Raw genomic sequence first — 21,471 nt, forward strand, 5'->3', positions numbered from 1 at the left:
GGGGCTTTTCATTATGTTCAAATCGATATGATTATGTTTCCCACAAAGCAATCGATATATTCTGCTGACCGACTGTCTGCTGACTCCGTGAGAGCTTTACTGGCATGCGTCATCAAATACAATAAGCCGATGATGACCGTCCTATGAGTAATAATAAAGCGGATGAAATGCCGAAATCATTGGACCACGTTAGATCGTACGACCAACTTGTTTCCTGCATGTTAGCCCTTCCATAGTCCCTGCTCGCCCGTTGCGGAATGCGATACGGACTGCGAAATCTCGGGAGTTAATCCAGGGATGAAACGACGAGTTGGTAGGGAGAAGCGTCAGTCCGAATCTGAAACCGAGGCGCCAAGAGCTTACACAAAAGGGATGTGTCATGTTGATGTCGTAAGTGAAGATAGTACGGATCCGCCGGAATACATTTGACTGGCTGTTTTTTTCGACAGCCATGTCAGATTCACTTGCTCCTCCTCCTCTCAACAGAAACCGCGCTTCCTCCACTACCCTCCGTCCTGCTCTTACTATTCGCTCCTTGGGTCGTCGTCGCTCAGGATCATTACTACAGCCCCAGCTATCCCCCTGCGGCTCGCCTATCTCTGACCCAGCTCCAGAGCCAGTCCCAGAGCCAGAGGAGCCCGTGCAGCAGACAGAACAGTCATCTAATATGCTGGCTGTAATCGCGTCGCGTATCCTCCAGTCGGTCCATGCTCCAACCCACAAGATGTCCTGGTCGACGCCCTCGACGCCCAAGTCTGTCTCTGAAGATGACTACATTCTACCGCTGTCGGCTTCAGCTCACAAGACTTCCTTTGGCGATGTGCTTAACGAGAAATCATCATCACCAGCCTCGCCACTGCCGTACAATTGGCTTCAGCGTCTGCCACCGGTGAGTACACCGGCCTTTCGTAACGTTTTATGTTCTAATCGTCATTGTTCTCTTAGGTGCAATTCCCCATCATCCTTGTCATCTCTCTATTCCCGATATCAACAGGGCTCGTCTTCCTTGCCCTGAGGACCCTGCCTATATCCTTTTCATGGCCACAAAATCTCGCAGATCTTGCAGAGTTGGGGCGCGACCTCCATGGCTATTCGCAGAGTGGCCCAGCACAGCTCGCCCATGTCATCGGTATCCTTGCCATTACTGCGGTATGGAAGCACGCTTGGTCAATCCCAGGTAGCGTTATCTGGGTCCGTCCTATGTATATTTCTCAAAAGTCACGCGATACTTACTCTGCGGCTAACAGAATGTCCTTGCGGGCGCCTTGTTTTCGCCTGCATATGCGACCCTTCTTCTCACCCTTCTGACTACGATTGGATCCACATGCGCTACACTGCTCTCCAAGCCGCTTGCCCCCTTCCTGACCCACTTTTTTCCCAAAAGCTCTGGATCTGACGCGTTCCGCGCTCGAGGGTGGCGCGTCAAAGGCCGAGACTGACTCGGAAGCGAGGCAGACGTCACCCTGGATCCGTTTATCCATTCTACGGCTAATTGGAGTCGTCCCCTGGTCCGGGATTAACATAGCCTGTGGAGTCTGTGGAGTCTCAATCGCAGATTGCGTTCTTGGTGCATTCATTGGTTCTCTTCCGTGGACGGCTGTAACCTGCCAGGCAAGTCCCCTTAATACCAATTTCTTCTTTTGTACTCATGTTTATGTAATCACAGATAGGAGATATCTTGCAGACCGTCGCCTCCGCCCCTTCTCCCACGCCTCAAACCGTATCGTCTCTCCTTCTATCCCCACAGATCATCGTCAAACTAGTATTCCTCTCTTTTCTCTCACTAGCACCGATACTGGGCCGCGAGCACCTACGGGCATGGTTGAGTTCCGACGAAGAGCTCGGCTCCGCGGAATCTGAGCGAGTTTCGAGATGGACCTGGGTACAAGAATGGAGAGACAAGATCAGGATTCCTTCTCGGTCTCGAACGCGTGAGCGGCAGGAGCGGTTCGCGAATCTGGCTGTTCTCGTGCAGGAGAAGCGCGCGATGGAAGATGTACTCCCATCATGATACCGACCCTGACGGGGGCTTCGGATTCGTTTTCCCTTGTGCATAATTCCTTCGCTACGCATTCGACACTGACACACATCATTGCATACTAGACCCCCCCCCCCCCCATTCATTTCACTTCGCTTTCACACACGCACATCCCCATATTATCTACGATCATCCGCTAATAATGCCCTTTTTATGACTTGGATTAACGATTCAGTTGATATGATATTTATCCTTGCCTTCCATTATACCTATCATCCTGTATTCTTGCATTTGCTTGTCGATGAATTTACGTTGGCCATTCAAACAGAAGCTTCGGATCCAAGTGTCCTGGAAGATGCGACGACAATGGTAATGCTTGGCTCAATAAATACATGTATATGCAAGGCAATTGATCTACGGAAGATTAAGAGTAAAAATAATATATATATCTTAAACACCAAGTCTGGGCATAGGGCTTAGTCTCCGCAAGTCGGACACGACCAAAAAAAACATACCTTCGTTTACTATGCTCATAGACAACATAGGATATCGAGACTGCTGGAACGACCTACAAAGTGTCAGTTCCCATGTACGATCTACCCTGAAGCACACATACCTTTGCCAGAGTCGGAAACAAGCCCCGATAAAACCCTCTCCAACCTTCTCTCGCCCAAGTCTTACTCGCAACATCAAACACACCCGTATACCGTTCAGGATGCCCCGAGCTTCCAGACGCTTGCAACCTCGTCCTCACCAAATTCATCGGGTACACGCTCGTAGCACCCACACTCCCTGACACACTCCCAAATGCCAACAGTGCAAGCATTCCCGGTTCATCTTTGCCGGTGGAACGCAGGTACGCCAGTTTGAGTGCTTCAAAGGTTGACATGTCGATAGCGGAGTACCTAGAATAACTTGTCAATCATGGAACGTGTGGTAGGGCAGGAAACGCGAACGGGAAAACACCAACAAGACCAACCTAGGAGGGTGCATGGTGATGAGTAGAACGGAAAGCGACAAATAAGAAGGCTTACCGTTAGGCCACGGTAGTAAGCTCGAAACCCTCCAAGCTTCCATACATGACGCGCTGCGGACATTAATGTCCGTCGCGTTCCTGTGTTGCTCATCATTTGAGTCTATGAGAGACTAGTATCAAAAACGGGCGAAATGAAACCTTGCGTTTATGACATACTTTGAGCGTCTCGACTGGGTATATACCTAAGAGCATAGGCGAAATGAAGTGCAGATCAATTACAATCAAGTGGCGCGACTTACACAGCTGACTGCTTATTCCGCCAATCCCACCCGAAAGAAAACGACTGACGCCACTAATTTCCCTAGGATCGTCAACATGATCCCAGTACGTCGCAAACATACGTTTCTTGAGACATGGAACAAAGAATTCAGTGGAAAACCAAATGCTGCCTGCTGAACACTAACAGCAGACTCATACGCGAAGAACTTGATCGCAGACTCGGGGAATATCTTAGCAACGGACAGCCCATTGCCTGTCCAGAACGCGAACACGCCGCCCTCGGAGTATATCTGTCGCACAGCATATCCTAGGACGTTCGCACCGCCTGCCTGTGCTCGCGAAGCTCCACCGAGATCGGGTGGACGGGTGATAAGGAAAATTTTGAGTCGATCAAAAGGTGCGGTACATGTCCGGGAGACTGGAAATGAGAAGAGAGAGCTTGAGGACGCGTGGTGTCGTGTGTATATAGGAAGGATGACGGACCTGCACCGGCAATGCCTCCAGCTAACAGGAATTTGAGAGCTGTGCGCCCTTCGAGCCAACCATGGCTGTCATCAAAAGCGTCGTCATCATCGTCTTCTTGTTCTTCCTCATGTTCGACGTAGGTTGTCTGTACAGGAGGAAGGGGTTGGGGTATGGCTGGTACTTGTGTGGTTGGTACCGTTTTGCTGGGACCGTCTGGAGGTTTGTCCTCGGCGCTTAAGCTGACATCACCTATCATATACTTAGTAGCATCAAACGACGCGTGTTGACGGAACACAGACCCACCTTCCATGGTGACACGGGCCACGCCTTTGCCATCATCTCCGAGAAACTTGTTCATCTCGTAGTACTTGTAAATCTCAGTCGTAGAGATTTTCCGGGGGAGCAAAAGGAGAAAGTCTCGGAATTCAGCAAATGTTACTATCCGAGATTGGGGAGAGGATGTCAAGTATGTCATGAATTCCGATAGTGTGTTTGGAGATAATGTGATTCCTAAAAGTGAAGTCAAAGAAACTTTGAGACCATCAGTGCTAGAAACACAAAGAATCCACTAACCCGCTTTTCGTAGTGCTAATTCTAGTTCTTCCGGTTCCAGGTGGCCATTCCGGTCCAAGTCAAGCTCGTCATGAAATATTGTCCAGAGTTCTGCACACTCGATAGTATCAGTTCAACACCCCGGGCGACACCGAGGCAACATACCAACTTCCTTGGCCTCGGCATACTCAACGAACTGCTTCCACCCTCCTACCCTCCCCAGGAGCTCGTGTTCATATGCAGCTCGCAGTTTCTTCGCATTTTCAGTCGAGTCGGGGGCTTTTCCTAGTGCTTTCGCGCTGGGTTCCCGATCAAAGTTATATCCACGCACTCGGATGTGTCGCCACAAGGCCAATAGGCGACGTTTCCTGTTCTCTCTGCCTTCTTGCAGGCGAAATTCGGCCAGCGTACGCGGCGTGCGGCGTTGTTCATGGTTGTCCCGCCCGGCTGGGGGACTTGGCTGGGCCATCCAGAGTGGGCCAGCGACGCGTGATGACGACGGAGCAGCGAGGTTGATTTCGAAATTTGTGACGGCTACGAATGATATCGACGGGATTATGAGAGCCGGGATGCTCTGCTCTAGATGCTCATCGGTGGCGACGGGAGTGCTGGGTATCTGATGGTCCACAAGTCGGCATTATGTTTATCTTTGCTTGTCTCCCGGCTCAAGACGAAGTGTTCCGCCAGCGGATGACCATTAAATAGACTATCTAGGTGTACAATGTCTAGATGAATACAATGTCTTGACCAATTAATCCTTTCATCTTAGCATCTGAACAACCGATTCCAGAACACTGAAAAACAGCCACGGCTTTCAGGCTGCTTGGCCTGGGGCCTAGCTACGATGAACATGGGGAGAACTGTGACACCATGTACCTGTGGTGACTGGCCTTGAGATGCCGGCGTGCTCGTCCCTGAGTCCAGCGAACTAGTACCAAATGTGGATCGGGATTTTTCAGTCATGAATGAAGGCTTGCGTCGATAGCGTCGGGGCTCTGTACTTTTCACTCTGAAATAATTCATTAGCACCATTTGTAGAATGTTTGGCCAGACATATTACCGGCAAGAGCTCGAAATGGGAACCGAACTGATCCACAGGTCTGTCCTTGCGATGAACAGCAGGCTTAGGCGGTGTTGGCGGCCGATAGCTCTAAACCGGCGTGAGCAATGTCCGTGAGTCAAGTATACGTGTACACTTACCTGCCGAAACGCGCGCGTCCCTCGAACAGGACTTTTGGTTGAGTAACGAGTGCGAGCATCGTCAGACACGGACCTGCGACCATTCCGGGGTGACTGCAACAATATTAGAGGGATAAAGACCAAGTGGGGGCGACTAACCGGGGTGCTGTGACTGTTGGGTGAAAAGTAGAATCTGTCTGAATGGTCTAAAGAGTGAAGCGACGATGCACGAGAGATGGCCTCGCGCCATCCTTCAGGTAGCTAGGAAATACTGGTGAATGCTAGCGAAGAGCTAAAGCAGCAGCGACCTACCGGTGGCATGGTCTGGGAATCCACGACAGACATTGAGGAGGCATAGGCAGGCTTCGTGCCCTGGAAAAAGCTAGTATTGGGAGATGAGGGGGGCGAAGGAATATACACAGGGACGGGCTTCCGATGGGCCATGGTTTGGCGAAGCTGAATCCGACGCGCTGCAAGTTCGGCACTCATGATGACGATAGCAGGGGAAGAAAAGAAGGTCCACTTGACAGTTAAAGGAGAGAGAGGAGTGAGGCGCAGCCAATAGACGGTGGGCGTTACCCAAGAGTACCAGACTAAGAAAAGAGAGACCGGGGCATGCCACAGCGGGGACTTGATTCAAGACAAAGGGCGGCACCTGAGCATCTTTGAAAGCAATGATCGGCAGCCACCGACCGTCACCAGCATGGCTCCCAAGAGGAAAAGGCGTCGTTCCGAGAATATATGAGTAGAGTCAGCCTAGGACAGTACTGTGCAGCGTGGCCACAGCGAGGACCCGGGTCAATATGAACTAAGCGCCGCTTGGCCTCTTTGGGGCACAAACGTGACGGCAAGGAGGCAAAGAACGAGAAGGATAAGGGCATCCCATATAGAGCGGACAATGGACCTTATAGATGAGAAAATCACCACGAGTCAGACTAACTCGCGACCGTGTCAGCTTCACGATTATCATCGAAGAAAAAGGACCACAGCACCGTGAACTCGTCGTGCGACGGGGGGACACGACTGCTGCCAGGGGAGAGCGTCCAGCACAACAGTCATTGTCTTCATACCGTCGTTGTCGTATAGGAAAGAAAGCAACAAGACCGGCCCTGAACAACCGGCGGGATTTCGGCATGAAGGGTTTGGTAATCGCGATCTACCTTCCTTTGTGCTTCTAATGACTCAAACGCGTTTGAATTCGGGTTAAATTCGCGTTTTTACTGTTTTTTCTGTTCCTTTCTACGACCGTTTGAGGCAATTTAGAGCTGTATTCTCTTTCTGGACAGCCTGCTCTTGCCTTCCCCTGTCAGAGTCGACAAAATCGAATCCAAAATGATGTCCAGCAGTTAAAAACTTGTCAAAATCCATTCGAAATTAGTCTTTACTGCATCCGATCGAGGCAACAGAGTTCTTTTATGCACTCTAGGGTGTCAGCTTGATCAGATTCTGGATTCTGATAAAAAGGCGCGTGCCAGTCCTTCTCACCATCCTCGCCTCTTGCTCTCTTTCTTCCATCTTCTCTCTTTTACATTCAATACTCGCCATGCCCCCTCGCGCTGCCCCAACCAACGGTCGTGGTGGCCCTGCTATCCGTGGTCTACGAGGTGCTGCTCCTCGCGGTCGCGGCGGTGGTGCTGGCGCCTCTGGCGGTATCTCAGTTGGTCTCCCGACCCCTGGTGACCATATCAGCACCATCGGCGTGAAGCGTCGTGGATTTGGTGCCAGCGGACGTCCTGTGAAGATCTTCGTCAACTCTTTCGAGTGCAGCATCCCCAAGAGCATCATCCACCACTACGATGGTAAGTGGCGCGTCTGATCATGCCTTACTGTCTTCTGACCCTCTGTGTGTCGTTCTTCAGTCGGTATGTCCTCCCGAGACCGTGTTTGCGTGTACTTTTTGACATCTCTTCCACAGTCATCATGCCCTCCGAGAAAACACTGCCCGCGCGTTTGAACATGGAACTGATCAAGGAACTCCAGACTACGACTGCGCCCGCCATCTTTACCCCTCGTGCTGTATACGATGGGCGTAAAAATCTTTTTGCTGCTCGAGAGCTGCCGTTTGGCGGCACGAATCACATGGAGGTACGATAACTTTTTCTTCATGATTCTCCAATAATGACGGTGGTACCATCAGTTTAGCGTCACCCTTCCTCCTACAGATGCCTCAACGACAGCACCCAAAGCCTACAAGATCAGACTAACCAAGGTGGCTGAGATCAATCCCGAGTATGTCTTTCCACCTATGGCTTCATTCACATACGACTGATTCGCGATCTATAGGGTCCTACACCGTTTCGTGAAGGGAGATCAATCACATGACAACAGCGTATTGACTGCTATCACTGTTCGTCTCCTTTCTTAAGTTTCTGCAGTTGGTCCTTACGTACATCATATCAAGGCTCTGAACGTCGTGATTCGAATGGAGCCATCATTGAACTATCCCTTCAACGTACGGTCCTTCTTCACCAGTCAGGAGACTCTAGATATCGGATGCGGACTCCAATTATGGCGCGGCTACTTCCAATCGGTACGCCCTGCCATGGACAGGATGCTGATCAACGTGGACATCTCAACAGGTACGATGTATAAAGAGGGGAAACTCATTGACCTCTGCCTCCAATTTTTGGGGAATACATTGCCCGAATCCATGTCGCCCAAGCGCGGTTTACCTGATCGCGAGCGACTCCGTCTTCAACGCTTCATTACCGGCATGCGTATCAGAGTAATTGGCAAGACCCTGGATCCCAAAGCCAAAGTCACGGAGGCCGACCTCAAAGGGCCTCATCGAGTTGTCAAGAGGCTTAGCGCTGTGGGTGCTAGCTCGGTTACCTTCACCAATGCAGACGGGGCTACTACTACCGTCGCCGACCACTTTAGGCGTAGCGCCTCTGGAATCCGCCTCCACTGGCCCGACAACATCTGTGTCGAGGTATGAAACCGTGTTTTTCCTTGTCCTTTGTATTCTCATCGTGTCCTCTTCTAGGTGGGATCGGGCGCGTTGATCCCACTGGAATTATGTTACATCACTAAGGGACAAATTATGAGGAAGCAAGTGCCCTCGAAACTAACCCCAACGGTCCTCTCATTTGCGACGAAGAAACCTCGCGATCGTCTTACGAGTATCAGGAATGGTCTCAATGTTCGTAGTATTATTCTTTCGCGTGGTCAGTACTCACATGCTGTTGTAGGTATTGGCATATGGACAGTCAGACTACGTTCGTCACTTCGGGATGAGCGTCAATTCTGCTGCCGGCCCCTTGCAGATACAAGCTCGCGTCTTGCAACCCCCTACGCTCAAGTATGGCCAAGGCAGCAAGCAGGCAACGATTGTAAGTCACCCCCCTTTGCTCGTATGCCATATCTCAACGAGCTTTCCGAGGTCCCACAAAACGGTGCTTGGAATATGTACATTATACGTTTTTCAATGTCTCGATCTCAGCTAATAACACTCTGTAGGGTTGACAAGCGTTTCTTCCGTCCTGCTCAGATAGGCGTCTGGGCTGTTGTCATCTACGAACAGCGCAATCGGTTTGATGAAAGGGCTTGTACAGAGATGATTCAGAGTCTGTCGAAGAGTTGCCGAGAAGTTGGTAAGGCGTTTGATCGGCTCACGGGTCCTCGTCGCTTATTGTGCTTTCTCAGGCATGGGAATCAAACCTCCTGCCGTCACTATATGGCAAAACGGACAAGGGACTGTCCAGAGTCAGCTGCAAACTGCAGGCATGAGATGCAAGGAAGCAGTTGGCGCGTTCCCGTCGCTCATTGTTGTCGTCTTACCAGAACACGGAGACGATATTTACACCGCTGTTAAACAGTGAGTTTCTAACAGCTGTTTTTTCCCGTTACTGATCGTTGTGCAAGTTTCGGTGATGTTACGGTCAGTGAACAAAAAGCCGAGGGTTTACTTCCTTCTGAATCCAGATTTCGTAGGCCGGCGTGGCAACCCAATGCATGAAAAGCAAGAAATGTTTCGGAGCCAAAAACCAATACTTTGCAAACGTTTGCTTGAAGTACGTCTAACACCTTTTCAATCATCTCGCGTTATCCAAACGCTTCATTTCATTTAGGATGAACGTGAAGCTCGGCGGTATCAATGTCATTCCTGAACCCACATCGGTCAAACTTTTGACCGATCCAGCAAACCCCACTATCGTCATGGGTAGGTTCACGCTCTTTCATTGCCTAACGTGGCATCTGAACATTTCTGTTTCCTTTGTTAAGGCGCGGATGTCATTCATCCAGCCCCAGGCTCCGACAGTCGTCCCTCATTCACAGCTTTGGTCGCTAATGTGGACTCCGACACTGCGAAATACATCGCCAGTACGTCTCTGCATCCATTTCATATGCCGTGCAGTGCTGACCTTAATCAAACAGCTACCCGGGTCCAAAATTGTCGTCAGGAAATGATTGAAGATCTTCAGGAGATGAGCAAGGTGCGGACGACATTCCTACTGTCCACAGCGTGTATACTGAGATCGAAATTGCAGCATGTCCTGTCCAACTATATGAACTATCGATCCATGGTCGAGAAGAAGGCGCAAGGAATGGCGGAGCCTAAACGTATCTTGTTCTTCCGCGGTATGTCCTCATGTATTGTCTCTGTTCAGGGTCTTATGTATATACTTACAGACGGTGTATCCGAGGGTCAATTCCAAGAGGTTCTTGACAAAGGTTGATCTTTTCAATGATTTCGTCTGATGACACGCTGATCCCGCTTCAACAGAATTGGGCGCCCTGAAAAGTCTGTTACACTCGGTTATCTCATTCTCCTCTCGTGCTGACGATATTCACAGGGGCATGCGAGGAACTGCGGATCCGACCCAAGATCACTGTCATTGTTGTTGGCAAGCGCCACCACGTTCGGTACTTTTGTTCGTCATTCCTACAGGCCTGCATGCTGATTAGAATGCAGGTTCTTCCCGGCCAATGAAAGAGAGGCAGACCGCAGCGGCAACTGCCCTGCGGGCACGGTTGTCGACCGAGAAATCTCACATCCGACAGAATTTGACTTTTATCTTCAAAGTCACGGCGGACTGCTGGGAACCAGTCGACCTGCTCACTATTCGGTTTTGTACGATGTGAGTCTCCACTTTTTGCACACCACGGCTCAGTGCTTAAACGTGTTTTCACAGGAAAATGCCCTTTCGTCAGTCACTTTAATCCGTCTGCTGTCATGATGAAACTAATAGCTTGCTCTATCAGTCCCGACGCCGTTCAATCTCTGTCCTTCACCTTGTGTCATGTCTACGCTCGTTCAACGCGCAGTGTGTCCATTCCTGCGCCTGTATACTGTCAGTCAGCCTTTTGTCTATTTCACATGTGCTGACATCTTCTTGTAGACGCCGACATAGTATGCTCCCGTGCCAAGAACCATTACGATCCTTCTGGCAGTGTTGACTACTCCGAGTCCGGCGATGGCTCCAAGGTTGATGAATCTCTGGACGCTTTCAAGCGTGGCTTCAAACCCCTCCACGCCTCGCAATCTAAACTAATGTACTTCTCTGTAAGTTGATTGCATCTTTGCGACGTTGTACATAAGCTGACCTGTCACAACAGTAATCTGTAGTTCATAGTATTTCCCATTTCTCGCATCACAAAAATTCTCCAATTGCTGTCATCTGCTGTAGTTATCAATCCTCGCGCTGTCTATCAAACATTACACAATCATTCATCGTAAACGTTGTAGTTACCCGACTTCACTGCTGGAACCCGTCGAATCAAAATGCTTGTCATGTAGTACTTATGTATATCTTTACTTTCTAAATGTAATGTGGTCTTCAAGTGCTTTTGTAGTTGCCCAAAGTTTCCATCATTGTTGATAGACACGTTAATCCTTCTCCGGCGTTCGTCCTCGGTTCAACCACCAAATCCCACCATTCAAATAAGTCGCAAACGTCAACCAGGCGCAGTAGGGTAGAAGAAGGTAGGTCGACTGGGATTTGGTAGGTCCGTCAAGAAGTTTCTGGAGAAAGTTAATTCAACTTTGAGAACCACTTGGCTGACAGATTCATACCGTCATGTAGAAAGTAGTGCCTGCCAGGACAACGCTGTCGATGAGTGCTAGGCCAAGCTGATTCTTTGATATTAGTATTGCCATGATGTGCATGTCACGAACATACCTTCTTTCCGTTGAAGAAAAGTGGGCTCCAGATGAAGTTCATAGCCAACTGGGCGTAGTAGAGAGCGATCCCAAGCTTGACATCAGATCTATGAATAGAATTGGTTCCGTTGTAGACTCCGTCCAACCGCTCATTACTCACCGCGTCGAAGGACTCGATGTGGCGTCGAGAGCGTTGACAGCAAGGTGCGAGACGTATCCCATAGCTATTCCAGAGTATTAGTCAAATTTAATCTACTACATAATTCTTGAACGGACACAAGTACAACAACGGCCATACGATAGGGAAGACTTGACGAGGCGGCCTGCCCGGTGGTCCATGCAAATCCTTTGAAATGATGAGACTAGCTTTCGCAAAGACGTATGAAGTACTCGCCTTGTACCAATTACTTTTCACGACCTTTGCTGTCCCTGAACCGCTCAGAATACCCAAACACAGAGGCAGGCCGATGGCAGTGACAATATTCCGGGGAATTTCGAGAAGAATAGCAGGCAGATAGATTTCCAACATGGTTGTCTAATCTTAACATTCAACTTGCGTCGTCTGCTCGTCTCTTTCAAGCTCGTTCGATCCTCAACGACACTGACGTCATGGGCCAACGCGATCGCCAAATTTTCATTTACATAAAGAACATGATAGCAAAAACGATGAGGATAGTTCGAGTAAGACTCTTCAATCGCTGCGGCCCTCCGTTGATCATAGCTTGAACTCCAGGACACGACATGGGAGCTTGAGCGCTGGCAGGGTTGACCGCGACAGATTCTTGAGCTTGTTTAGACGGAAGTGCAAGAGTAGGCTGCATATTATCGCCAGATGAATCCGAGGAGGACACAGTCTCGCTGGCCTTGAGCTTGCGCATGCGCGTCGATGTTGCTGTTGCCGTTGCCGACTGGTCGTCATACGTGTGAGAGCCGGTCTTGGTGTCAGAATCGCTTGTGTCGCTCGTGCTACCAGTGCCCCATGGAATATTATCGCCGTTGGGCTGTGATGAATGTTCTGGAGGTGTAGTCTCGCCAGATGGGGATGCAATCTACCACAACAAACGTTGGTTTCAGAATAGATTTCAGAGGCATATAACTTACTGTAAAACGCGTCGTCCACTTGGAACCATCAGCGTCGTTTCCATTCGTGAACTGGGCGCAAGGCGATGAGGACAACAAATCTCGAGGAATGGAAAGAATTACCTCATAGAAATATATGTGGGAATAAGGTGTAACAGACGGACATGTCCATGTAAAAGGCGTGACGGTTGAATCAGTGCCATCCAGCCCAACAGCGACCGTCTCAACAAGCTGCATGTTGTCATTGGAACCAGCCATAAGTTCTAGAGAAGGGTCAGGAGGGGCTATTGGCAAAGGCGAGTTGTAGTACTGATTGTCATGTTCTTCCAATCACCATCAGCGTCCACATTCCACTTGATGAGACATGGCGAACTAGCGTTGAATACATCGTTGGGACCTGGAGCGGTTGGAACGACATCCGCACGAACGAGAGCAACGACAACAGAAATAGAGAAAAGGAAGGATAGCATTAGGTCGACTTAGATGTGTGATTTAGGTTGTAGGAATGCAGTGGTACCAGACCGGTGAAAGATGAAAGGAGAGAAGGATGAGAGAAGGGTGGGTAGTATTATTCCCACGCCTGTCACTGACCAGTAGCCTCTCCCTTTAACAAGGGTCTCGCACAAATGAAATCTTACAGATGCGTACATATCCAAGACCGGGTGCTGTAATAGAAGGGTAGTCCGTGGAACACAAATAAAATTCAGACACTGACCCAACGAACAAGTTAAAACATGAGGCTCGTGGACATTGAGATGAGTAAAAGCAAACATAATTCGATGGCATATACATACTTCTCTAATAAGATCCATTCGAGTCCAGAATCTAATAAGGTTTGTGCCTGTTCTTCTTCAGGTCTCTCTCGAGTTGCTTAGCCTTTCTATGACCTATCTCAACTGGCCGTATAGCAGTATCATCGGCCTTCTTCAGTTTCACAGGTCGGTTGCCAACATACTTGCCTGTTCAAGTCTGGTCAGTCAGGGTCGACAAAGACAAAGGACCAACCTACCATCCATCTCTTTCCAGGCCTTCAAAAAGTCTTCGGGATCAGAGAATGCGACGAAGCCGTACTTGGCCTACGCTAAAGGTCAGAAATTATCAAGTCAAGAGCTGTGCATTACTCTCACCTTCTGGCTTAACCGATCTCTGATTACACGTGCCTTCGTGAACGAGGGGTACTTGTTGAAAGCGTTCGAAAGAACATCGTCAGATACGTCGTTACTGAGATCACCAACGAACAACCTGAACCAGGCTGCAGAAATTTGAGTCAGTCACCAAAAAATGATAATATAATGAACAAGAGCACGCACAAGGATTCCACTCAAGCAGCGTCTGGTCTTCCCAGACCTTTCCTCCTCCCTTACGGAGGACAGTAGTTCTCTTTCCACCTTTCGCGAGCTTGCCACCAGCACCACCCCTCTTGTCAATCATCGCGCCGGGAACATACACACTCTGCTGCGCAAGGATACCGACATCGTACTCGTAGGCATTCGCAGGAACCGGTGCGCTGTGCGATGATGAAGATCCCGGAAGCGGATACGAAGGGCCTTGGTATGGTCGGTGATAAGGATTGTCATAAGTAGATTGCTGGCTGTATTGCGAGTAGCTCGAGTTGGCGTACGGGTCCATGACAGTTCAGTGGCAAGATGCAGTGAGTCACACTCGATGATGTAAGCTTTCCTTTTCGCTTTCGGTCAGAGCGTCACACTGCGTGACAGGAAGAATTCCCTTCGAGTTTTGTCTATCGTTCCCCGTCCCCCATTTCTCCGGCCGTTCCTCAAGGTATGTCCCTCAATTTCATGCTGCTTGAAGGTCCAGCGTCGTCTATTGCCCATATTGAACGTCTGAAATCATTACATTGCGTCGTTGGGCTGGATGGACTCTGCAAATTTTGGATGACGGGCTGACTTCGCATTTCTGTTAGATGCCGTTCGTCAAAAAGGTCAAGTCCGACGCATACTTCTCTCGTTTCCAAGTCAAATACCGTCGCCGGAGAGAAGGCAAAACCGACTGTTAGTCAAGTCTACAAAGTCCCGTTGAATACCGTTGACCTCTGGTATAGACTACGCGCGCAAACGATTGGTTACTCAGGCCAAGAACAAATAGTATGTTTTATACTGTCACTCTGCTCTCAGCCTTCTCATTTCCTTTTAGCAATGCGCCAAAATACCGCCTCGTCGTCCGGTTCACGAACAAGGAGGTCATTGTCCAGATTGTCTACGCCCGCCTCCAGGGTGACTTTGTCTTGACGTCTGCGCGTTCAAAAGAGCTGCCACGCTACGGCATCAACCACGGCTTGACGAACTGGACAGCAGGTCCGTATCAGGTCTTGATGATCATAATGAATACTCATTTACCCGTCATTTAGCTTATGCTACTGGTCTCCTCTGTGCCCGCCGTGCCCTCACAAAACTCGGACTCGCAGACAAATATGAGGGTGTTACCGAGCCTGATGGTACATCCACATTGACCGAAGCCTTGGATGAGGAAGATGCCCCTCGACCCTTCAAGTGCTACCTTGATGTTGGTCTCAAGCGCACATCCACGGGTTCGCGTCTCTTTGGTGCTATGAAGGGAGCGAGCGATGGTGGTATCTTCATCCCTCACTCCGACAAGCGCTTCCCTGGTTACGACCCAGAGAGCAAGGAGCTGGACGCAGAGGTGTTGAAGAAGTACATCTACGGTGGCCACGTCGCTGAGTACATGGAGAGTTTGGAGGAGGAAGATGATGAACGGTGCGTGATACTCAGTTCATTTGTTCTACTTCGTCTCACTATTTTTCTGTTCAGATTCAAAAAGCAATTCTCGACGTACCTCGCTGATGGTATTGGCTCTGAGGATATTGAGGAGATCTTCACGAATGCATATGCTGCCATTCGTGAAGACCCCACGTTCAAGCCTACGGACAAGACAAAAGACTGGAAGGCAGAGAGCAAGAAGTACAGGACTCCCAAGCTCAACCTCGAGCAGAGGAAGGCCAGGATTGCTGCCAAGATCGAGAAGTTCCAGGCTGGTGGCGACGACGAGGAGGAGTAGATTTACCTCTACGTATATGGTACAACATGCTCTGTTATCGATATCATACATACACCGCATTCTATGCTTATGCTATGGAACTCCGAGTGCCTTTCGTATATGTCCTTCGACCCATGGTATAAGGGAGACATTACGACCTGAGTGGTATACTTCTGATTCACCCTGCTTTGGTGTATGTCGATCTAATCGAAAGAGAGTGCACCTCAGAGTCGAATTTGCGTGGAAGTCAATCCGAAAGTTGCTGATAAGCAAGATTAGTTTCATGTCGGCTAGGTGGTGGAAGAACGTACAGCGTGCACCCCTCCCATCTTCCTACACATCGGTTCAGATCCAGGAACCAAATTCCACTAACGTTACTACTTATTTCACGGCCGAGTTCACATATTCGCTGAAGGAGAAAGCGTCCGACATCATCAGTAAGTAGCTGATTTAGCTGGGGAATAGACGATATTGTCAGGGTGGCCTGTGCTAGGTGAGCATTTAATGTTGACGGTGCCAAGAAAGAGAATCGGACAGTATGCCTATTTTTAACAAGTCAGTGATTTTGCACTCCTGGACAATTCGGTAACCCACCGTCTGTCAATTCTCAGTATACATTGACCACCTACAGCTTTTGCATTGCGATTGTCCAGGAGGTTGACGAGTTCATGTCCCACTTCTCCTACAGGTTGGAACCGGAGCGTAGATGTTATGTCAGCTAGTGTAAGGGCTGTGACGATGCCCTCTATGACTGTCTTGACTCTGTGGCAGAACACTTGGTACTGCAGCAGATCAATGATCGGCTGTAGAACAGGCGGTGGATCCGTCTTGGGAGCATCGCTCCCACTCAGTCTTTGTGATTTAAGATACTGATGTCTTCGGAGAAGCAGGGCGTGTAACGAATGATAGATCAAGTCGCAGGTGGCTTCCTGCAACGTATTTCGGGAGGCTAGAGGTGTGACAGAATCGCTTTCAACCTAAGAACGGTCTAAACAAAGTCGGAATCAAAGATAGCACAGACATACCAGTTCAAACTTGAGTTCAGTACCCAGAGCAGAGTCAATGACGATTAGACGTTCGGAAACCTTGGCAGATGCAGTCGGTAGTCTGCTGGCTTCATGGACCAGGAGAGAAAAGATTTCCTGCTCGACAATTTCTCGCTGGGCATCCCTGAGTAAGTTATCTAACGATGTGTCCTCCGACCGGAAATCATTTTTTGAGAATGTTGAGGTGTGGCCTTCGCCGCTTGTCAAAGAAACACGTAGTGAAGTACGTTGACGAAAAGGAAATATCAGTTCCTCAGAAGCATTTTCAACAGATGCCATATGTCCGATAGCACGGCGCCTGAAGCTAGAAGAAGCTTGGAATAGAATCAGTAAGTGAGCATGTATCAGGAACCAGAGAACCAACATTCTTCCAGGCCATAAGATATCAAAAAGTCTTTGGATGACTTGTCAGCGCCCTTTCCGGTCGCTGACCCCAGTGGTAACGGCGCTGGAGTCAGTGCCCAGTTCCCTCGTCGTATTTTGAGGGCATCTGCCCAGTATTTTTCTCCGCGCAATCTGCCACCCTCTAATCTGTCGGCGGCCGCTTTGAACACGTCGGAAGCCTTTCGTAACGCCTCATCCTTGCTACCGATTGCCAGTTGGGTATTGAAAGCTTGAACAGAGACAATAGGTGGCGGTTTTTTAATGATAGTAGCAGAGAGTGGAGCGTCCTGCTGTATTTCTGGGCGCGGTATCCCTGGAATGGAGTGAGGGGCTTGCCCAGGCGTCGATAAGATGGCAGAGAGCAAGTCGCGTGCATGGGTCATCTCTCCCAGCGCTATGCTTTGAAATTTGTGAGTCGCCAAATAGGATATATGCGCGTAGAAAAACGCACAACAACTGGGAAGATATTTCCATCCTCATTTTGTAGAGTTCTTCGCTGGTCATGATGCTGGGCCCGTCGTTATCGTCGTCGCTCTCGGCCGTGTCTAGCGTCGTGTCTTTCACATCGACATGGGCCTCCGCGATCCTATCAGCCAGGTTTCCATCCTTTGTCTTCTCGAAGAAATCGACTCCTCGCTCAAGAAAGATGCGACGTAAGTTTTCGCCCAGTATTTGCGAGGGGGTCTGTTTTCTGCATAAATATGGTTCAGTTTTTCATCAGGCAAGAGAACAATGCGTACGGTTCATATATTTGCTCTCCCTGAGGTGTTATGTCCTGAAGAACTGGAATGGGTGCGCCATTCTCGTCCTTGTACGGTCGTTCGAGAGAAAGTTTGAGTGATTTCCAGGAAGGAGGCTCCATGGGAAGAGACAGAGTCGGACCGCGTGCCGGTGTTGACAGATGAGATTTGAATTTCACCGAGTCACATTGACCGCATCCACATTCGTGCCTTTTCATCCCTTATCCACCATCCCGTCAGCTCCCTAAGCGAACGCTAAGAAAACTCTTTTCAGTCACGAAGCCCCGTAAATACAAGCCATGGTCAAGACTCTCGACAAAGCTGGCGTTTCAACACCATCCAATTCGGTGAAACGGAAAAAGGTCGACGATGACGACTCAAATCCTGCGTCCAAAAAGAGATCTCGGGTCAGGTATGATGGCTGTTTTGCTTTACGGAACAGTCGATTACCTCTCTAGCTTTAGCTTTTCGTGTGGGGAATGTCATCGTCGGAAACAGAAGGTCAAAATTCTTCCAGCCTTTGGTTCCGGACGTGGGATTGATTTGCGTCTCCATACAGTGTGATCGACAAGTGCCGTGTTCGCATGTCTGTTATCTCTTTTTTTATTTCAAGCGAAATAATTCTGAATTCTACCAGTGCGTAGCCAGGAAGGTGCCTGATCTATGTAAAGCCTACACGCCGGGCAAAACTGAGCAAGACATCAGCGTGCGACTAGCGCGGATAGAGCACATCATCGAAATGGCACTCCCACAGTACTGTATGCCGACCACTCCCAACTCATCGTTCGACCCCCATATATCTGAGTTTCGGCATACTGCTCTTGAGGAAGACAACCGCTCTCAGCCGGAAGATCAGGATCCCAGTGGAGGAACGTTTCAGAGCGGAAAGTGGTACGGTAATAGCGCCTCAGGTAGCATTGCTCCTGCGACTATCCTCGAACAAGTATGTCATAATACATGATGCCCCTTCTCTCTTCTCTCATTCATCCGGCCGCTCTAGCTGCAAAATGCTTTCACATCCACGGACACTGAAGACAAGCGTCTTCACCGTGATACCAGACTAAACGATATCACGGTGAATGGGTCGGGCCATCTGTCAGCTACTGCTATCGTTGGTTCAGAACTAGAGCCAACTGCTGCGGATAACCTGAAAAATCTCGTACAAGAATGTGGAGTCTCTCCCCACAAGATATCAGAGCTTCTGCACGAGCTTCCACCTCTCAGGACATCACAGGTGCTCATTGACTATTATTTTAAATCAGTGCAAGTATTCCTACTCAGCGCTGGCTTTCTCTTCGGCTCAAGTTTTTCAGTAATTGGACCCGCTATCCTATATCCGAACGCGACTTTCGCGACGCTTATAGCTCCATATACAACGGAGGAGACCATGGGATATCAGCCACAAATCCTCATGATGTTCGATTCCTACCGTTGCTTTTCGTCGTTCTCGCTATCGCTGTGAGACTTGCGCCTGAGGAGGTGTCTGGGGATGCAAGGACCAGAAGAGTTACGTCTCTAAGATACTATTGGTCTTGTAAGCACTAGTTTATTTGTCCTTTTATATCGTCGGTCTAACTATTTTAGCGCGGAGGTCACTCCTAATCGCCGCTGCTATCCAACCAGATTCGTTAGACATCGTGCTAACTCGACTTTTGGTAAATAGTTTCCTGTTCCTTTTCTTGAGCGTTTGCTAATGCTGATATTAAGAGTGCTCGATTTTTAACTTTTGACCGCCGTATAACCGAGTGCTGGAGTCAACTAGGCGCTGCTGTTCGGACTGCGCAAGCGCTAGGTCTACATCGCGACGGTGCTTCCATGGTATGTCAACAGGGCCCTTCATTCAAGATTCTAAGTCGATAACACCTCAATCAGGGTATGGAACCTCATTTGGTCGAATATCGGCGCAGAATATGGCAAGTTCTCCTGAAGCTCCTTTTACTTACTAATCTTATAATGTATTTCATGATTTAGGTCATACCTTTACCATGCGGACCGCTCGTACGCTCTTGTCCTAGGACGACCAAATTCTATTCAGGATACATACACATCAACCCTCCCGCCTTCGAATATAGACGACGAATCTTCGAGTCGGCCTACTCCTCTTTCTTCACCGACACCGATGACCTTTGTAATCCTGAGGCATCAGCTGGCTTCGATCATTGGTCGAATTGCTCATCATTTCCAGCAAGTTAAACCTAGTCATTATTCCGAAGTAACGGCTTTAGACGACGAACTCTTAAATTTCATCGCCAACCTTCCACCGCATTTTGCTCTCGAACCTGACCGCTCTTTGGACGAAACCCATACCTACATTCCCGTCCATCGTTATCTTCTCATCACCGAGATTATGTTCGTAAGGACAAGTCTCCATCGACCATACATCCTCAGGCGGCTCAGTTCTGACCGTTATGCTCGTTCACGGGAAGCATGTTTCGAATCGGCACTCAAAGATTTCGAGGTTCGACAGGCTTTCCGAGAAGTCCAATCAAAGGAAGTCCGAGATTCCCTCAGTAATGCGTATAGAGAGTTCCAGACTGCTATGATTAGTGGAATCTACTTGGTCCTTCATCCATCGGGGAAGGATGAGGCGGCTATGCATGCCATCCTTGATTCCTTCATGAAGGAACATGAAGGCATTCGGGATGTGGACGAAACGACCCGACGGGAGCTGAAGACCATAGAATTTTTGAAGAACAAGGCTTCCCAGCGGACTCTGCCCACTGCGATAGGATCTCTACCACCGAACGATCCTGCACACCTGTTACTAGGTCTACAGCAGTCTTCTACGCCACATCCTCCTCCATTCCCGTCACTCTTGAACTTGCCCACTGCTTCCTCGCCGCGAAGTCCATATGCGACACATATAAATCAGTCTCCCACGTTTCAACGACTGCAGAGCGCTTCGGGAGACTTTGAAAACTCGCCGACGGCCTCTGGTAGTCCCAACGGCGAAGAGGACTCCGCTGCACAGTCGTTGTTAGACCATTGGTGTAATGCGATCAGCGCGCCGTTGGAGGGATCCAGCTCAGCCGCTTCATGGGGCGGACTCCCCGGAAACTTCGCTGGTTGGGCGGGGACAACATCGACGTTAGTTGGAGCGCCGGATCCTCGCATTTTGGCTGGTATCGACGGTAACGAATGGAATTATTGGGAGACGTTAGTCAACCAGATTCGAGGTCCTGCTCCAGGATCCAGTTAAATGATAGGCATTTGACATGCCGTAGATATATAGCCTCGCACAGTTTAACTTCCATTTTTGTTTTCTTTGTACTATCGATCGCCTAGAAGTGTAAACGAAAATGTCGACCCGTAGCACTTCATTCAGTTTTTGATTGTTCCGCCTGTAATTTTAGACAGCGTATCTTTCTATATTGATCTTTGATCTGATTATTGGATTTTTTGGTCAAGTCTGGAGCAATACCGGAGGGGTGGGTCGAAATAGCAGGGAAGTGCAACCGTGACAGGTTTGTGACTAGTGCCAAATGTGATGAATGTGATGCCCGGCGTACCGTATACGTACCTACCCCCGGGTTGGCAGGCGGAGAGCAGTGTCACTCCTTGTCACTCTCGTTAACACTTCCCTCTTTTTCTGCATCGTGAAATCGCAGCACGTCAGCGCTTCACATAATTTTATTTTTCTGAACTATATAGGAACCATACACATATGTATGTCA

The 21,471-nt window shown here is 49.3% G+C and overlaps 9 protein-coding genes across 9 annotated transcripts; 4 read left to right on the top strand and 5 right to left on the bottom strand.

Moving 5' to 3' along the window:
* The first annotated feature begins 74 nt into the window (after positions 1 to 74).
* EV420DRAFT_1504695 (snare associated Golgi protein-domain-containing protein) lies at positions 75 to 2,317 on the top strand. The gene is made up of 5 exons (XM_060471259.1): positions 75 to 889; positions 946 to 1,191; positions 1,248 to 1,399; positions 1,452 to 1,611; positions 1,667 to 2,317. The coding sequence occupies exons 1-5, from the start codon at positions 452 to 454 to the stop codon at positions 2,009 to 2,011; spliced, it is 1,341 nt and encodes a 446-aa protein (XP_060338752.1). The 5' UTR covers positions 75 to 451; the 3' UTR covers positions 2,012 to 2,317.
* EV420DRAFT_1504703 (mitochondrial carrier) lies at positions 2,318 to 4,903 on the bottom strand. Its single transcript, XM_060471260.1, has 12 exons — positions 4,416 to 4,903; positions 4,272 to 4,361; positions 4,002 to 4,208; positions 3,717 to 3,947; positions 3,419 to 3,651; positions 3,254 to 3,359; positions 3,171 to 3,196; positions 3,013 to 3,114; positions 2,935 to 2,957; positions 2,595 to 2,883; positions 2,494 to 2,546; positions 2,318 to 2,441 (listed from the first exon to the last, which is right to left on the bottom strand). Exons 1-12 carry the CDS (start codon positions 4,717 to 4,719, stop codon positions 2,429 to 2,431), a joined length of 1,677 nt encoding a protein of 558 aa, XP_060338753.1. The 5' UTR covers positions 4,720 to 4,903; the 3' UTR covers positions 2,318 to 2,428.
* Positions 4,904 to 6,832: 1,929 nt separating this feature from the next.
* EV420DRAFT_469728 (argonaute-like protein) lies at positions 6,833 to 11,385 on the top strand. The gene is made up of 24 exons (XM_060482251.1): positions 6,833 to 7,228; positions 7,345 to 7,514; positions 7,567 to 7,658; positions 7,713 to 7,776; positions 7,831 to 8,361; positions 8,416 to 8,571; positions 8,621 to 8,761; positions 8,812 to 8,837; positions 8,889 to 9,022; positions 9,075 to 9,246; positions 9,294 to 9,309; positions 9,363 to 9,442; positions 9,500 to 9,591; positions 9,654 to 9,752; positions 9,807 to 9,865; positions 9,920 to 10,010; positions 10,062 to 10,103; positions 10,156 to 10,173; positions 10,226 to 10,295; positions 10,345 to 10,510; positions 10,565 to 10,578; positions 10,635 to 10,723; positions 10,772 to 10,935; positions 10,989 to 11,385. Exons 1-24 carry the CDS (start codon positions 6,973 to 6,975, stop codon positions 10,989 to 10,991), a joined length of 2,745 nt encoding a protein of 914 aa, XP_060338754.1. The 5' UTR covers positions 6,833 to 6,972; the 3' UTR covers positions 10,992 to 11,385.
* Positions 11,260 to 12,061, bottom strand: EV420DRAFT_1635732 (TspO/MBR family-domain-containing protein; the record flags this gene model as incomplete). Its single annotated transcript, XM_060476484.1, has 5 exons — positions 11,260 to 11,394; positions 11,446 to 11,502; positions 11,552 to 11,639; positions 11,693 to 11,756; positions 11,809 to 12,061. 5 exons carry the CDS (start codon positions 12,059 to 12,061, stop codon positions 11,260 to 11,262), a joined length of 597 nt encoding a protein of 198 aa, XP_060338755.1.
* A 322-nt stretch (positions 12,062 to 12,383) lies between these two features.
* EV420DRAFT_1224872 (uncharacterized protein) lies at positions 12,384 to 13,082 on the bottom strand (the record flags this gene model as incomplete). The annotated part of the gene is made up of 4 exons (XM_060466502.1): positions 12,384 to 12,581; positions 12,634 to 12,684; positions 12,736 to 12,875; positions 12,923 to 13,082. Coding segments are annotated over 4 exons (549 nt in total), but the record flags the coding sequence as incomplete, so codon positions are not given.
* Positions 13,083 to 13,437: 355 nt separating this feature from the next.
* Positions 13,438 to 14,241, bottom strand: EV420DRAFT_1259424 (uncharacterized protein; the record flags this gene model as incomplete). Its single annotated transcript, XM_060466954.1, has 4 exons — positions 13,438 to 13,571; positions 13,622 to 13,688; positions 13,740 to 13,864; positions 13,923 to 14,241. The coding sequence occupies 4 exons, from the start codon at positions 14,239 to 14,241 to the stop codon at positions 13,438 to 13,440; spliced, it is 645 nt and encodes a 214-aa protein (XP_060338757.1).
* An 88-nt stretch (positions 14,242 to 14,329) lies between these two features.
* Positions 14,330 to 15,748, top strand: EV420DRAFT_1504718 (uncharacterized protein). Its single transcript, XM_060471261.1, has 6 exons — positions 14,330 to 14,394; positions 14,537 to 14,624; positions 14,675 to 14,717; positions 14,767 to 14,927; positions 14,981 to 15,347; positions 15,402 to 15,748. The coding sequence occupies exons 2-6, from the start codon at positions 14,537 to 14,539 to the stop codon at positions 15,646 to 15,648; spliced, it is 906 nt and encodes a 301-aa protein (XP_060338758.1). The 5' UTR covers positions 14,330 to 14,394; the 3' UTR covers positions 15,649 to 15,748.
* On the bottom strand, positions 15,685 to 17,938 carry EV420DRAFT_469967 (subunit 17 of mediator complex-domain-containing protein). The gene is made up of 7 exons (XM_060482252.1): positions 17,798 to 17,938; positions 17,509 to 17,748; positions 17,038 to 17,456; positions 16,653 to 16,987; positions 16,222 to 16,604; positions 15,939 to 16,169; positions 15,685 to 15,889 (listed from the first exon to the last, which is right to left on the bottom strand). Exons 1-7 carry the CDS (start codon positions 17,917 to 17,919, stop codon positions 15,721 to 15,723), a joined length of 1,899 nt encoding a protein of 632 aa, XP_060338759.1. The 5' UTR covers positions 17,920 to 17,938; the 3' UTR covers positions 15,685 to 15,720.
* Positions 17,939 to 17,995: 57 nt separating this feature from the next.
* Positions 17,996 to 21,250, top strand: EV420DRAFT_1504725 (fungal-specific transcription factor domain-containing protein). The gene is made up of 10 exons (XM_060471262.1): positions 17,996 to 18,209; positions 18,262 to 18,298; positions 18,357 to 18,383; positions 18,435 to 18,740; positions 18,798 to 19,060; positions 19,111 to 19,331; positions 19,382 to 19,452; positions 19,505 to 19,615; positions 19,670 to 19,710; positions 19,769 to 21,250. Exons 1-10 carry the CDS (start codon positions 18,097 to 18,099, stop codon positions 20,994 to 20,996), a joined length of 2,418 nt encoding a protein of 805 aa, XP_060338760.1. The 5' UTR covers positions 17,996 to 18,096; the 3' UTR covers positions 20,997 to 21,250.
* The last annotated feature ends 221 nt before the right edge of the window (positions 21,251 to 21,471 follow it).

This window comes from Desarmillaria tabescens, assembly GCF_030435595.1.
Source record: "Desarmillaria tabescens strain CCBAS 213 chromosome Unknown EV420scaffold_2, whole genome shotgun sequence".
NCBI lineage: Eukaryota > Fungi > Basidiomycota > Agaricomycetes > Agaricales > Physalacriaceae > Desarmillaria > Desarmillaria tabescens.